The sequence below is a fragment of the Anser brachyrhynchus genome, assembly GCF_964034855.1.
Source record: "Anser brachyrhynchus genome assembly, chromosome: 5".
NCBI lineage: Eukaryota > Metazoa > Chordata > Aves > Anseriformes > Anatidae > Anser > Anser brachyrhynchus.
This window is the reverse complement of record NC_137699.1, coordinates 28208015-28223755: the sequence shown is the minus strand read 5'-3', so window position 1 is coordinate 28223755 and position 15741 is coordinate 28208015. Positions and strand designations below refer to the sequence as shown.

General features: G+C 45.5%; 2 protein-coding genes across 3 annotated transcripts; one reads left to right on the top strand and one right to left on the bottom strand.

Annotated features, from left to right (window-relative positions):
* Positions 1-3: 3 nt before the first annotated feature.
* On the bottom strand, positions 4-8722 carry VTI1B (vesicle transport through interaction with t-SNAREs 1B). 2 transcript variants are annotated; one of them, XM_080595363.1, is made up of 6 exons: positions 8272-8722; positions 5111-5166; positions 3448-3639; positions 1944-2117; positions 922-983; positions 4-367 (listed from the first exon to the last, which is right to left on the bottom strand). In XM_080595363.1, exons 1-6 carry the CDS (start codon positions 8705-8707, stop codon positions 271-273), a joined length of 1017 nt encoding a protein of 338 aa, XP_080451489.1. In that variant the 5' UTR covers positions 8708-8722; the 3' UTR covers positions 4-270. The 2 variants fall into 2 exon arrangements, with proteins under 2 accessions (XP_080451489.1, XP_080451490.1); XM_080595364.1 differs by having other exon boundaries at positions 5111-5169; positions 8276-8462.
* On the top strand, positions 8701-15654 carry LOC308196413 (retinol dehydrogenase 12-like). Its single transcript, XM_080595366.1, has 7 exons — positions 8701-8858; positions 8969-9087; positions 9814-9969; positions 10648-10752; positions 11195-11404; positions 12229-12418; positions 14163-15654. Exons 1-7 carry the CDS (start codon positions 8770-8772, stop codon positions 14263-14265), a joined length of 972 nt encoding a protein of 323 aa, XP_080451492.1. The 5' UTR covers positions 8701-8769; the 3' UTR covers positions 14266-15654.
* The last annotated feature ends 87 nt before the right edge of the window (positions 15655-15741 follow it).

Sequence of the window (15741 nt, the reverse complement as noted above, 5' to 3'; positions counted from 1 at the left end):
GGCTACTGTATTACATTCCAAGATTTATTCACTTAGTTAAGTATATACATATTGAGACAATAAAATATTTATTACCTTCTTATTAATCTCACCGGTAGTTCAAGGCTGTCTCTGCATTTTCCTTTACTTCCATTCACTGTCTTTCTACTGTCAGTACAGTTTCAGTTGAACATGCTTGTCTCATGAGACAGTTCAGTCCTCAGACAGTGAAAGGAAAGACATCCCATCCCATTCCTCAGCAGTGGAGCAACTCATCTCAGTCATGAAGATTCATCTGCTGCGAAAGAACTTGTAGTAGACCACTCCTCCTAGGATGGCTAGTTCCAGGATGATGATGATTGACAGCAACAACTTATTAGTGGCTACTCTAGAGTTAAAAAAGAAAAAAAGAATCCAAGGTAGTTCTTCTTCTTGATTATGAAAGCAGATTCTTTCCTTCCATAAGTATTAACCCCGTTTCTGCTACATCAAAAAGTACTATTTTGAATAGCAGTTAAAAAGCAAGAAGAGGCAAACTCAGTGATTTGTAGCACAACTTCTTCCAACCTGAATAACTGAATTTCATCAAAAGTTACCAAGAGCAATTCACTGTAACTTGCTTATGTCAAAATCCCTCCCCTTTGCTATGTTTTATCATGCACGACAACCTGTGCACTATCTTAAATGAGCAGCACAGATTCAGTAGTGTTCACTCACCTACACTGCACTCCATTACTGGAATAATTACCGGAGAGGAGAAAACACAAATTAGATCTTCACATGGGCACATGCTCCATTTACGCATTTCCTAAAACCTCCCTGCAGTTCCAGCTGACACTGTGGGTTATTAGGTTGTTGTTTTTTTTGTCTGTAAACTGGCAAGCAACACTACTACCTGCTGAGTACTGTGCAGCTGTATGCCAGTCCTGCTACTCTACTCACCTCCTGGACATGGAACGCAGAATCTTACGACTCTTGCTCAAGTTTTCACTTGTATTCACCAACTAAGAAGAAAGAGAAGTTATTTGCCAGTTCAACAAGTTTACATCAACTCTGAAGATTCACATGCAAGAAGTTGGTGTTTAATGTAATTAATAATGGGTTCAAAGCTAACCACATATTCTCAAAATTCAGAGACAACGTTGTTGTCCAAGCACAATACAGGTTGAAGAGTTGTCTCCTTAATAAAGCAGAAATAAGACTTTCAGGTATACATTTCCTTAGATACATGCAAAAATTATATGCAATTTAGGATTACTTCCTACCCCTCTACCTAATTTAAAATTATTGGAAAGTTGGTATTAGCCCTTTTTATTACAATTTAATTTCATTATTTGAGTTGTCAGTATCATTGTCTCCTGGTATTACCATGTACTCCCCTAGTGCATTTCTAGACCTGTCTGAAATGCCATTACATTTCTAGCAAGAAAAGAAACATGTTGCACTGACAGGTCTGTGTGACCCAATGCATCTGAGCACTGAACTGTTAATAGATAATCCGTTTCAGCTTTATGATGCTCAGAAATGAATTGTTGCCTTAGCTAGCCAACAACTATTGGAAGGTTAGTGTTGGCTGCTTCTATTAAATTTGATTTCATTAAAGGAACTTACTAACTAACTGTCTCCCAAATCTAAACCTTTACTATTGAGCTTTATATGGTGGGCAATTCTCTAGCATTTTTTTAGATCAGTAATTTTTTCAGTAATGCTAAATCTTTCAAGCAGCAGTATACAGGTCTAATCACCTGGTCTTGCACAGACAAAGTAACAGACATGCTTTGGGCCCACCAACAGTAATTATTTTGCTTTTAGGAGCACAGCACAGCAATGTGGCAGCCCAAAATGTCAACTAACTGGACTACCATGTCTGGGGGGGTCTCCAAGTGTAATTCCTGGCACACAATTCCCACTAATAAGCTAACATCAGGTTGTTCCAACACAACAGCCACAGTTTCTCCACTTACTCTGCTCTTGGTGCGTTCCAGTTGCTCTCGCTGCTCCCCAAGTTCTTCAATTATATCAGTGCCAATCTGATCTGTCTCAGCCGCAATTCGGTGCGAGCGCTCAATGCTCTGACTGGCTCGGTTCAGACTGTCTGTTCCCTGGAGAAGCAGCACCCTCTGTGACTGCAGATTAGTCTGAAAAACAATATACACTTAAATATTAAACACAAAGAGAGGTATCAGGCTTCTGATGTATTAAAAAATTACAAGCCATTTGTACTAGGCTTCTTATGTTAACTGATGAAGCCTGGTTAATTTTGAAAGGGTTCTCACTCACGTAATGTCATGGTCAAATCTAGTTAAACCTTGAAAAAGGAGGATATGCAGCTAAAGAGTTATAAATACTTATAACAGTTATAAAAAAAATACCCTGTCCATGCAATAATTCACTTTTCTATCAAATAACATCTACATGAAAACAGTGTCTGCTTTCCAGATGCTAACTTTTCCTTTCACTTGTACCTCAACTGTCTTATTTGTGACTTTGCAGTTGGTTGCTAGGGAGATTATTAAGGGTTTACACAGCCAAAAGGATTACAGACAAACAGCACTAACAGATGGACTCCTAAGTAAAAAAGCTACTCTTTTCATTCCACTTGCCTCAGCTACAGAATAAGAAATGTTTTTTGACCTTAGGGTCAAAAGGTAGCTCAAAAAGTATTTTCTTAAGCCTCAGAAAGTTTAACATCCTGCTCTCATGTTTTAGGGGAACCAACCAAGAGAAATCTAATGCAAAAAAATACCTACTACTGTAGAATAAGACATTAAGGAAAAAGCCTCCCTTAAACCTTCCTTAACTAAGGCAGACAGACAAACACCAACCAACCTAACGAAAAACACTTCTATGAACTTTCTATACAGATTACACTAATCTTTGAGGATAGTAAGCAAATTCAGTCTCACTAGCTCAGACGAATCTAAGCAGATATGGTAAACTGGTGTATTTCTTGCACTGTAGCAGCATATCAACACTGTACAAAGTAGAAGAAGACTTCTTATGTTATTTGGAAATTATTTAAACTGAGATCACTTAAAAGGGAACTCCGTGGAAGAACCTCTACAGTGTATGTGACTTGCATACATTTTTGGAGACAAAAACGAGATCAGTGAAGTCAGTAGCATCACTGTTGTATTTTCACTGCTGCAGGGGAATGATTAAATAAAGTATTTCAGTACACTTAATAAGTCTTTTTTTCTAATGCATCGTGTAAGTCATTAGGCACAGGGCACCCAAGGAGTACCATTTTGATTACACTAATATCTTTGTCTTAGAACAGAAAAGCTCTCTTATGAGTTCTAGGTGTTCTTTCTCCTCCCTAAGATATTCATGTTATGCACAAAGAGATGCACAGGGAGTTACGAAAGAAATCAAGTGGATTAAAGTAGAATGCTGTAAGCAACACATCTGGAATATTCTTTTAAATAATCACACAAGTTTTCAATACAATTTATATCTGATACTCACACTCTGTTCATTTTCTGTGGAGAAGATTCCATATTTCATATCCCCTTGACTTCCAGGGCCCAATCCCAAATCTGTGCTTCTAATCTCTCTCTGGAAGACAGAGAGGTCTCTTCTGTATGCCCGGATTTTGCTCATCATTTGGTTGCGGAACGGCAGAGGAGCATACTTCAACTCTTCCTCCATTTCCCGTAGCTTTAAGGAAAAAAAAAGTGTTTATTTTTTTAAAGCATCAAATTTATTCTTATCAACAGCTATACTCAAAACTTACAACCAGATGAAGGGATTCACATGTTTTCATGTGATTTGGGGATTGGGGCTATTAATCCCAAGCCCCTCATCTAGTATCAATGGCACCGTTCCGCCTATTGCTGTTCAGCCCACATGGGTTTTCAGCTATACAGTGCCTCAAGAAAAAATGGCCTAGGTTAAAGACTTGGTATTTTCTGAAGTGTCACTCTGCAACTTCAAAATGCGCAGTTTTCACTTTCACATTGTTTAAACATCTATAGGATGGATAGCAGAGGCTGGAGGTAGGATTTGTACACCCTGAGATTTTGGATACGTGAATTTGCACATCAACTTTCGGTGACAGTTGTTACAAATTCACAACGCTTAAAGCTGTCCTCCTGTATGAGCCAGAATCTACACAGACACACCTCAACAAAATCCAGTAAGTTAGAGGAATAAAGCATCTTTCCCAAAAGAATGTTCAGCTGTGACCCCAAAGCATCGCTACTTAGAGGAATCTGCTATTTCCATCGGTACTCGCTTTACTTTCACTGCAAGGGAGGCTCATTTTCAGATCTGTTTCAAACTTTTTTTTTCCCCAAAAAGGCATAACCTTCTGCACGTGAGTACTGACAGAATATATCAAGAACCATTTTGCACAGCAAATCACAGTACAGAATTGGTCACTTTCTCAAGTGACCAATTGTGAAAATAAATTTGTAACCTACAATAAACAATTCCCCTGGGAAGAGCCAGGGGAGATTTCTGTTGTGACTACTGTGGTAAACAAAATAAGACGACAACCCTCATCGAGCTAAAAAGGTATTCTACTGCTACCAAGAAATAGCATATTACTGAGAAAAGAAAGCTTAATCTATTACATTTTGCACAGAAGACAAGCCTCACATGTTTTCTTTGGTTGTTTTTCTGTGTGTGCTGTTCCATGTCACCTGCTGTCCAGGAGGCCCACACAATAGAGGTTTTAAATAGTCAGGACCCCTGACATTTAGCCATCAGACTCACAGAAAGATCACATGGGTTAAGCCAACGTGAAAAAAGACAGCAGGAGGAAAAACAAACAAATAAACCATAAAGCAGATTCTCTACATGTTCTCCCTACGATCTCTAGCAATTCTAACTGTACCTCCGCCACTCTCCTTTGCTCAACAAAGGGAAGGAGATACCCAAACTGAGCACTAAGAAGCGAAAATATGAATATGTGTCTGTATCTCTATATATGCTATGTATAAACACACACACACATAATCTTGACAAACACACGTGTTAATCACATAAATGAATCAAATATAAAAAATACACAACATTCATCTGCTGGCATATGAACATAAAGAAGGTGAAATTTGCAAGTACTGTCCTTGTTAAGGTTAGCAATGTTTCAACCGGTCAGAAAGACCACAATTCTAGACTTGTTTACCGTTTCATTTGCTTCACGTTGTTTCTCATCAAACTCTCGGACTAGTTTTTTTTTCTCTTCTGTGGAAGAAAAAGCAGCATGTCAGATAAACACTGGAGAAATGACAGCAGAACTCAATCTTACCGGCAACAAAGCACCTCCAATGGCTGATTAGAGGCACCAGGTCAAAACTTACCTCAGACAGGAACAGCCTATTCTTATCTTTCAAAAGCTGGCGAGAGGACAGAGAAAAAACCACCCTTCCACCAGCTGGCCACTAGTTTTGGCAGACAAAAGTCACTTTTCAAACCTCAAATATTTTTATGGCTGTTGACAAACATTTAACGTGAAAGAATAACAAAGAGAACAGGTCGGCAAACAGCTCATCATTTCATATTTTCACGCATTTTCGGCAAGACAACTAAAGGCTGAAGCTGTGACTTGGATTAGCACAGAACGTCGAGGCAATCTGCATCTCCAAGTGCCCCCCGAAGTTTCCAACGAAGAGGGTATCCTGCATTCTCGCAGTCCCAACAAACTAACTAGTTGAACAGGATAAGCACTCTGGAGTACCCTGACATTAAAGATGCCATCAAAATATCAGATCAGGATCCCAGCCTAATGCCCAAATGATTCTCTCTTCTGGAATGACATCAGGCATTTGAACCTGCCAACAAAACCATACATCTCAGTTGTTCAAAATGGTCATTTGCTTGGGTACTGATGTCTAGGGCTGTGGAAGCCAAAGAGTGGCTTTCATTTTCATTTCATTTTCACCATTGTTTTTCTATTTTTAGAGAAAACTCTTAAGACATGTATTCTGTATGTGTTAACAAACTATCGTATCTAATATCCAAGATCAGTAAATGCAGAATTCTCAAACTCTTCATGTCTCAACAGAACAAAAACCTGTGTTTCATAAGCTTTTGCAGAAGCACTGAAGACCACCACCAGGACACTCTTGTAGTGTACTGCAGAATTAAACCAAGTTCTATCAGAAGTCTGATAAACGTGCAGTAACCTAATTCATCTCTCTCAGAAGAGACTGATTCAGTCCTAAACAAAGTTTTGAGTAGCAGAAAATACAGACAGTGACCTTGGTAAAACTCCTCTAATTTGATAAAACTGTATAGACACCATTATGAAATCTCTGCTGCAGTCAAAACCTGCCATTGATAACACCTTTTGTAAATATGGCCCTCTGCAAAAGGAGCAGTTTTTAAACCACTGAGCTCTCAACAGAGCAATAAGAGAAAATTTTGAAGTGATCAAAGCATTTTAACACAGCTTGTCTCATGGACCTGACCTCCCCAGGCCATGGGCTCTCCCTTTCAGCTCCAATTCATATGAAGCTCAGGGCTTGAACTGCAGCGGACTTGGGAGGGAGTTAAAAACCATCGCCTAACCAACAGCTCTGCTCTCAGGTAGCACACAGGAGAATTATTACAGACCAAGCTACATTATAAGCACTAGTATATTATGTGCTGGCTGCTATCAGCGAAGCAGTTGCACACCACAGCTGATGCAGGAGGAAATGCTGACTCGGGAGGTTCCTGAACAGGCTCTCCTCAACTTCTGCTCTGGTTTTCTGCCACGTACACTTGTGCTGACACAACTGCCTGTGTGGCTAGGTTGGAAGTGAAAACGCAGACACAAACTGCATGAAAACAACTTCCAGAAGTCAATATATCGTTTCACACAGGTCATTTCACAATCTGGTTTATGCGGTGCCCTCTTAAAACAAGTGCTATTTCAAACTGATTGAAACCGGGAGCAGTACTGGAAGAACAGGACTTTAAGAGCAGGACTTTACCCTCCGGGTGCCCCCAGTCGGATTAATAAGACACTGCACTTGAGCCACAGTAACATTACCCACTTCCTCATCAGCACTGACGTGATATAATTCCAATCAACCAGAAACAGAGTCAGTTCAAAAGTACAGTTAACTACATTTACTTAAAGAAAAGTGTCTATATGCGAAACCGATCCAGGCTGTTTAAACTGATCCAGGCTGCCTTCTTACAAGTCTGAAAGGAAAAAAAGATTTCTAGGCCTAGAAATTTGTTATCTTGCTTATACAGAGCAAAATAACGTTTCCAAGCTCCTAGTCCCTCAAAGACGGCCCAAGAACGACACATTCTGTCCTCCCTGGAGCTTGGGAAGGTGCCAATCACCTTAAAAGCGTCTGTGCGATACTGTTTATTGTCTTGTGATTTTTTCAGGATCAGACAGCTTGCAAAATAAAGGCTCGCACACCGTATGTACAAGAAGCAGACAAAGCACATTACGAAAGCTGAGTGCCTTCACCAGATAGGCAAATTCCTAGCTTATCTTAAACTCCCTTACAAGTACTTTACACAAGTACTACTGGGATTTTTTCATCAACAAATTGTACGAATAAGACCAGCGCGTTATCATTTCATAGCATGACTAAAAATCATTTTGTAATTACTTGTTGAAAAGTCTACAAGCAGTGAAAAAATGCTGCCTGTAAGTATTCTGTTTAAGCCCACGGCTCAGAACTCCTTGCCTGACAGTAGCACAGCTCCAGGGAGACCTGACTGAGCTTTACTGCACCAACAAACCGACCGGGCTCCTTTCCACAAGGAAATACGGATTTCCGACGGGAAGTTCCTGTCCTTTTAAGCCTGGGTTTTGTGCCTCCTGCCGTGTGGCACTTCCCAGCGTGAAGCACTGCTCCCTGCCGTGCTCACCGATCCCGCAGCGCCTCGGAAACAGGACAGTGTGCGTGTGGCCATTCCTCATTCCTTCCCCAGATTTTCCATTTCCCATTTTTTTCCCTGCCAGGCAGTAGGACAGACGCTGCGTTTCCAGGCAGCGAGGCCGGCCGCCTTTCCCCGAACCACCCTTCACCGAATTCCGTGCGAGTTAAGCCCGCGTTCAGGGCCCTTCTCCCAGGTGCGGGCATTTATTCCTCTCTGCCCGTGGCTCTGGCTGGTTCTGGAGAAACCAAACCAGCTCTGAGGGCTGCCCTTTGCAGTTCTGGTTCCCATGCACTGTCCAAACGAGGACGACAAGCACCGTGACCCCAGCCGAGCCCTCCGGGCTCGCCCCTTTCCCCCTCCCCCCGCCCTCCGCTGTGGGGCCGCGAGGCGAGGCCGGGCCGGGCCGTTCAGGGCCGCGGCCCCGCTCCCGGCCCCGCCGCCCCCCCCCGGCGGCACTGACCGGCGGCGCCGTGGCGCAGTCGCTGGGCGGCCCCGCGCAGGTCGGCGTGCAGCCCGCGGAAGATGTCGTGCAGCCGCTCCAGGTGCTCCGAGGACGCGGCCCCGCGGCTCGCCATGGCGGGCGGCCGCCTCCCTCCCGTCCGGCCCGCCCGCCATCGGCCGCCGCGGGGGCCTCGGGCCGACCGCGAGGCTGCCCCTCAAAGACGCCCGATCGCCGCGCCGCGCGTCGCCGCGGAGGTAACGGCGGGAGGCGCCGCCGCGGGCCGCTCCCTGCGGGGCCGAGCCGCTCGGAGAGCTGCGGCGGGGCTCGCGGCGGTGCTGGCGGCGGGGCGGCGGCGTGGAGCCAACGGGGCGCATCAGGCGTTGACGCGGACGGCCGCAGGGGGGCGAGGGGGCCTGGGTGCGCGCGGTGCCTGCTGGGAGTTGTAGTCATTATGTGCGGGGCGGGGCGGAGCGGGGCGGGCAGTGCGGGCGGCGGCAGCAGCAGCGGCGACGATGGCGGCGGGGGTGAGCTGCTGGGGGGCCGCGCTGGGCGCCGCCGTCGGCTTCCCTCTGCTCCTGCTGGTCGCGGCGCCCTACATCAGGTACGGGGCTGGGTGGGCGGCGGGTGTGTCCGTCCGTCCGTCCGTCCGTCCGCGTGTGCAGCCGCTGACGGCCGCCGCGCGGTCCCTGCCTCTCTTCCCCCCCCCCGCAGGAGGTTCGTGGCGGGCGGGCGGTGCGAGTCCGCCGCCCGGCTGGACGGGAAGGCGGCGGTCATCACCGGGGCCAACACCGGCATCGGCAAGGAGACGGCCCGGGAGCTGGCGCGGAGAGGTGAGCGGCAGCCGGGGCGCGCCCGCACGGAACGCGCGGCACCGGGAAGTTTCCTCAGCACCGCCCGAGCCGCGCTTCCCCCGCGGCTGTAGCCGCAGAAGGGCGAGCTCCCGGTCCCTCCGCTGCTGGCGCTGCCCGGGCCGTGCAAACGCGCCTTGCGATGTGAGAAGCGCCCTGCGCCGCAAGCGTCTTGGGGGGAGCGGGGAAGTTCCTGGCACCGCGGCGTTCTCCTGGTCTGAAGCAGGGAAACGGCCGAGGCTCGCCGCTCTGCGTTTCGCTTACCCGCGTTTCAAGCTAATTTGGGTTAAATGCCTTCTTAGTAAGGCAGTGGACCTGCCCGTTCATAACCCGTTCAAAGTTACTCTGGCTGGAGTCCAGGTATCTTCACATGCCGCTGGCCTGGTGTCCCCAAGGCCGATACAACCCCATCACGCCACGGCGGTGATAGGCACGCCTGACCGGGGAGGAGCGGGACAGAGGCACTTCAGATGTACGTTTCCTGACCTGGAAACAGGTTTGGGCTGAACTGGAGCTAACTGCATACTAGAAAAGGCTTTGTGCTTGTCAGCTGCCCCCCTTGACTGACGGCAGCTCCGTATAGAAACAATGCATTGTTTGTAAGCGCCGTGAGCGGTCAGCCTGCGTGGCGTAGCCCTGAGCATGCAGTGACATCTTAGCTCGTGCAGTGACATCTCAGCTCGTGTTCCTGCTTTTTCTGCCTCGCAGGGGCGAGGGTGATCATCGCTTGCAGAGACACAGCAAAGGGAGAAGCTGCAGCCAGTGAAATCCGGGCTGAGACAGGGAACCCACAGGTCGTTGTGAAAAAACTGGACCTGGCTGATACTAAGTCCATCCGGGAGTTTGCTGACAACTTTCTAGCAGGTGAGGCCTCCAGGTCCTTCCTTTCAGTGAGCATATTTTGTCGGTGACTGGTGCCTACCCTTCAGAGCTAGGGAAGGGATACAGCAGAGTGTGCCTGGGGAGCAGTATTTCCCTGCTCCGTTCCCAGAACTGCTGTTGACTTCCAGCGTGACCACGTCCATAAACGTCCATAATATTGTAGGGGTTTATAAGCGCAAGCTGAGGGTGTTGTGCAAGCGCTGCATGCTGCTGGTGTGACTCTGAAAATATCTTCCCCTTCATTATACGGATTTCATTTGCTGGATCTGGAATTGTTCTGTACTTGGAACTGCTGTATCTGGAACTGTGCAACAATCTCTGTTCTGGGCAAAGGCAAAAAGATGAGCCTCTCCTGGAGGGCAGCTCCACTCCGCTATTGTCTGCATGCCTAGGCAAGAAGGGGGTTCTGTGCTGGCGCCAGGGGCTTTTCAGCAAATGCCAAATTCCTGACGCACATAACTTCTCTGTACCACATTGGGCACTGTGGTTGGTAGCAGGGCCTGCCAGAGGCCGTGAATGGATTTGTGGTAGGACAGTTATCCTTATTTTATGGAGACAATGTGGCTGCAGTGTAGGCATGGGTGGGGATTTTTTGGCTGACTTGTGGCTGTCTGTCTTCTGTCATTGTTTCCCTATTTAATGATGTGCTTTCTGTTGCAGAGGAGAAGGAGCTCCATATCCTCATTAATAATGCTGGGGTAATGTTATGCCCTTACTCCAAGACAGCTGATGGCTTTGAGATGCACCTGGGAGTCAATCATCTTGGTAAGGGCCCGTGGAGTCATGTTTTCATTCAGTATCTGTGACAAAATGCCAGAGGGTAATTTTCCTTCCAGGTGTTCTTGTCCTTCTTTCTTGTGATGGAATGGAAGCCCAGAGGTAGAGCTCTGGAAATGAAAGCTGCTTTCCTTGGGGTTCAAGTGTCGTGAAAAAGAATAATGCAATGTATTTGCTTATCATGGACTTAATTTAAGAATCTGTAGATGTTGCCTGGGATGTTTGCAACGTATAACAGTTCCAGCTTTTTGAAGCTGAGGAGTAGAACGTAATGGCCCCAGAAAGCTTGAGTTGTTGATTCAGTGGGTGGCTTTTCCCCCGGACTGAGGAAAGCAGTAAGCTACGACGCGTAAATAAGATGTTGAAAGTACTTTGAAATTCCAGGAGGGGAACCCTTTAGAGAAAGACTTGAGTTTCCTCTCAACCCTAGGTCACTTTCTTTTAACCTTCCTGTTGCTGGAGCGTCTGAAGCAGTCGGCCCCGGCCCGCATAGTGAACGTGTCCTCACTGGGTCACCACGGAGGCCGAATCCGCTTCCATGACCTCAATGGTGAGAAGAGCTACAATCGTGGCCTCGCCTACTGTCACAGCAAGTTGGCCAACGTGCTTTTCACTCGGGAGCTGGCGAGGCGGCTGCAAGGTAAGTCCCAGAGGAGAGCGGAGCAGTCTTTTTCTTGGCTGTTGAGCTATGTGGGTGAGGAAGGTGGATTGCAGAAAGGTCTGGAAATTACCTGTGCAGAAATGAATCTGTTTGAGGCAGGGTCTCCGACAGTTCTTTGGAAGGATAGCTCCTATCTGTGGAACCAGGAAACTTGAAGCACCAATTGCCTTTACAGCAACAGGACAGGGGAGTTCAGTAGCCTGGCACAGTTGAAAGGATTTAATTTTAATTTGGAGCTTGTCAAAAACTGACTGCATCCAAGCAGATAATTGTGCTATTGTACTTGTGTCAAATTGCAGTCTGCAATGGAAAAGCTAAGGCAGATGTAGCTGCTTTCAATGCTGAAGGCCTGTAAAATAGAAGCGTAGGACTAGACAGTACCTCTTAAGTCACAATATATGTCACAGCCTTGCTATTCAGTCCTTTTCATAAACTTTAGTATTTATTTTACTAAAACAAAAGCAGCGTCTTCTCTAGTAGTAGTACATTATCTAGTAGTACAGTAAGTTAAAGAAAACTAGTGCTGTCAAAGCCTGATGGGAATTGCTGCTGTTTGAGCACCCAGGCTGCTTCGCACATTCTTTTACAGAAGACATGTAAGTGACTGCAGGATTTGGAAGGGAGTGGGGAAGTGCTCCAGCAAGCAGTAACTACTAAGAATCTCACTACCTCTCTCTGTATCCGTGGCTGGACTCGTTTAAGTCACAGAATATTTGCAGGTAGAATTGAGGAGGGTGTTACCCTTTGTTTAAAGGCACTCTGACGCATGCTGTTTTCTCCTGCGCTACTTTCTTTTGCCATAGGCACTAAAGTTACAGCCAACGCTCTCCACCCTGGCTCTGTCCATACTGAGCTGGTCCGGCACTCGTTAGCAATGATGTGGCTGTGGAGGATATTCTCATTCTTCTTGAAGACTCCTTGGGAAGGAGCTCAGACCAGCGTGTACTGTGCAGTAGCAGAGGAGCTAGAATCTGTGACGGGACAGTATTTCAGGTGGGTACAAGCTGATGGAATGATGTACTGTGGAAGGAAACCTTGCTGGCTTAGAAAGCGAGCGTTACTGTTATTCTTCATTAAGAAGGGACTATGCAAGAGGCTGGTGTAACTCATGCCAGGAAGATTGAAGGTGACAAATACCAGAGCATTATCCCTTCCATACCTGTTGCAATGGATATTGTGTTAGAAGGGATCCCTGACCTGTGCAACATATCACATAGCAGCAGTTCCTTTAGTGCTCGGAATATTGCTGTACTCGAAGTGGAGGAAAGGCTGTCACATTCTTAGAGCTCTGATCACGATCTGTCGTAAACTGGGGTAAATCACTCTGCAGCAGAACTGTGTAGTTAACGAGGTCGCTTGAGTCAAGCTTGGACAGACCAGTCTGGTTCTTTCTGTTGTTTTACTCCACTGGAGCAAAAAGGGCCTGTGCTCCCAGAGAGAGGAGAGGCTTGATGGTGCTGCACAGCTAGGAGGTGAGATTTTCAGGTCCAAGTCCACATCATCCTAGAGGTGGAGACTACCCTTTGAACAGCTTCCTTCAGTTGTGTCTATCAGCTTCTCAGTGGGTATAGTGGCTGTATTTTGAAAACTTGTCCTTTTTTTCCCCACATGGATAGTATTGGAGCCTTTGCAGAGCTTTCCTCTCATGTGGTAAGTGACCAGATCAGTCTCTGTAATGACTTTGATCTTCACTTGGGAGGTTGTATATCTTAATCGCACTTAAACATATAAATAGATGTTTTATATTCTGGGAAAGACAGTCATGCAGGGAAGATTAAGTGGAGCACTTATGTACTGGAGTACAGAAAAGCTTGGTGGATTTTTAAGTCATAAACGAATGTGGTGGGAAAGGAATAGCTTTAACAGTAATTCACATGCGGGCCTGGTTTTACCTTGGACTGGCCTCAAAGTCTTTCCACTTTCCAGGCAACAGAATATAAAAGATAAGTATACACATTAAAAAAGGAATCTACAAGTATTCAGGAACATCAGAGACTGGGCATCTTGGGCTGTAAAAAATCACACTAGCATGGATAGAAATCTCAGATTTCATCAGATAAAATGTCATCTGTTCTCTTAAACTTCCGTGTGATTTGCAGCATCTAGCATTACAGATGAGAACACGTGATCCCTCTTCCAGACACTGTTCTGTCTGAGTGTAGGAGCTGAGAAGAAAAGGGCTGCAGTTCAGAGGACAATGGAAAAGGGGATAATGTGAACCCATACGTGGTTATTACAGTATTAGTATTCAGATGCAGCTTTGCTTTTCATGCAGTGGCAATACAGTGGGATGAATAGGAGGGAATAAATAGTTTAGAACAAAGGGCTGTTTGAGGGGCTTTTTTGTAGTTTGCTAAAAAAGGTGTTCCTGAAGAAGCTTGGTTAACATTTATAGCCCTTTTTAGTAGTACAAAGGAGAACTTACACAGAAGAGGAAAGCATATGTAGGTTTCTGTAAAGATCAAGACAGCAGACAGGGATAGACTCACTTGCCAGTTCATGGTGCCATAGGGAGCGATTCTTCCCTAGCCAGCTGGAAAGAAAAGTTTCTCACAGTTGCTGAGCAGGAGTGCTTGCTCATTTGCTGGATAGCTTTCCCCACCCTTCCTTCAATTGGTCTTGAAGTTAAATGGGTAAAAGCACTTCCCTCACCTTACCATAGCCACTTCAGTGTGCTAATGCAGCTGAAGATCTTTGATTTAAAAAAAAAATAATAAATAAAATGTTTCCCTTACAGTGATTGCCGGCCAGCATATGTATCTTCACGGGGTCGGGATGATGAGACAGCGAAGAAGCTCTGGAACGTGAGTTGTGAGCTCCTTGGCATCCAGTGGGACTGAGCAGCGCACACCTCAAGCGCACACCTGGCTGAGCACAGCGATGCTGCTCCTGGGAAGAGCACTGCCGAGAGAACTCAAGACAAGAATGCCGATACTTCAGCTGCCCTCACGACGGTTCTGTGGACACAATCTGATAGGAATTTCTGGAATAGCACACTTAAGGATTGAGATTAGTAAGCAACCAGTCCCCTTTTGTAGCTAAGAATTAGAGCACCAATGCAGCGAGCAACCTTTGATATCTCTCACAACAGCCAGAGGCTGTTGTTCTCTGTATTTAGACTAGAAATGGAGGTTACCATCTTAGGATTAGATCACCTGTATTGAAAGCTTGTGGTGTTTTTTTTTTTTTTTCCTCCATAGTAGTAATAGTAAAAAGGTAGGATGCTAAACTTACGTTCTCTTTGACATGGCGGAGTGCAAGTATTCAAGTTTCTGGCAGTTACATATAATGTGCTTTCAAGTACACAGAAACAGGTGCTGGCCTTTTTGTACCAAGCATTAGGTACAGATCTTAACTGGAATTAAGTACTGTTCTCCGTATTCTGTCAGAACTTGGCCTCTAGCCACTGAAATATCTTGCTCCTTGATTGCAGTAAGTTAACTGAAGGTTGGTGTATCTTTTGAGAACCCAGTTCTCAGTGCAGCTGACTGGGAGGTTAAAAGCTGCAGGAAGGCTGCAGTTGTGCATTGACAAGTTACGTTATTCAAAACAACTAACAGCTCTGTTTTGAAACACTGAACAGAGATGGTATAAGAGTTGTCACAAAAGCCTGAGCTGTGCTCTAAATGATTTACAAACCTAGGAAAAAGCAGAATTAATAAAAAAAAAAATCAACTGAGGTGAGAAAATCATTTTTTTGAGACTTTAACATTGCTTTAACAGTAAACTACCTTGAGCTGAATAGGTGAAGCGGGGACCTATCTTAATATTATGGTCAGTGTAGTTACAGGACAAGAATAAGACTTGCACTGAAACCCCTATGTTTGTTTGTCTAGCAGTCACGGGATTTGGCTAACCACAACTGCCAGCCTGACATGGCACCATGCAGCCTGCATGTTCAGGAGGCAGCTCAGTCAATCCAGATACCCCTGAGACTGCTGTCTTGGGAGTCTAATGCAAATTGCTATAATGGGACCCATAATCGGAGATTATTTCTAAAAGAGTTAAGCAGCTAGAAAACAAGTGCCACAGCTTATAAGATTATCTTCTGCTTCTGAAAAAATCCAGAAGTGTTTGGACCTGTGTATGAACATTCCTCTGAACAACTGCCAGTTTTGGAAAGCAAATGCTAATTTTATGATTAATGCTGTCTAGAAGCTATCCATGCAGATTAGTCCTGTGCTACCTCTGAGCAATACTAAATAAAGCCATCTTCTTTTTCAGCAAGAGAACATGTATCTTCCTTCAGAAATGTTGCAGCAGTTTCGTTGGTGTTGGTGACAACTGTACCTGCCCGACTAACTTAGAAAGCTGTT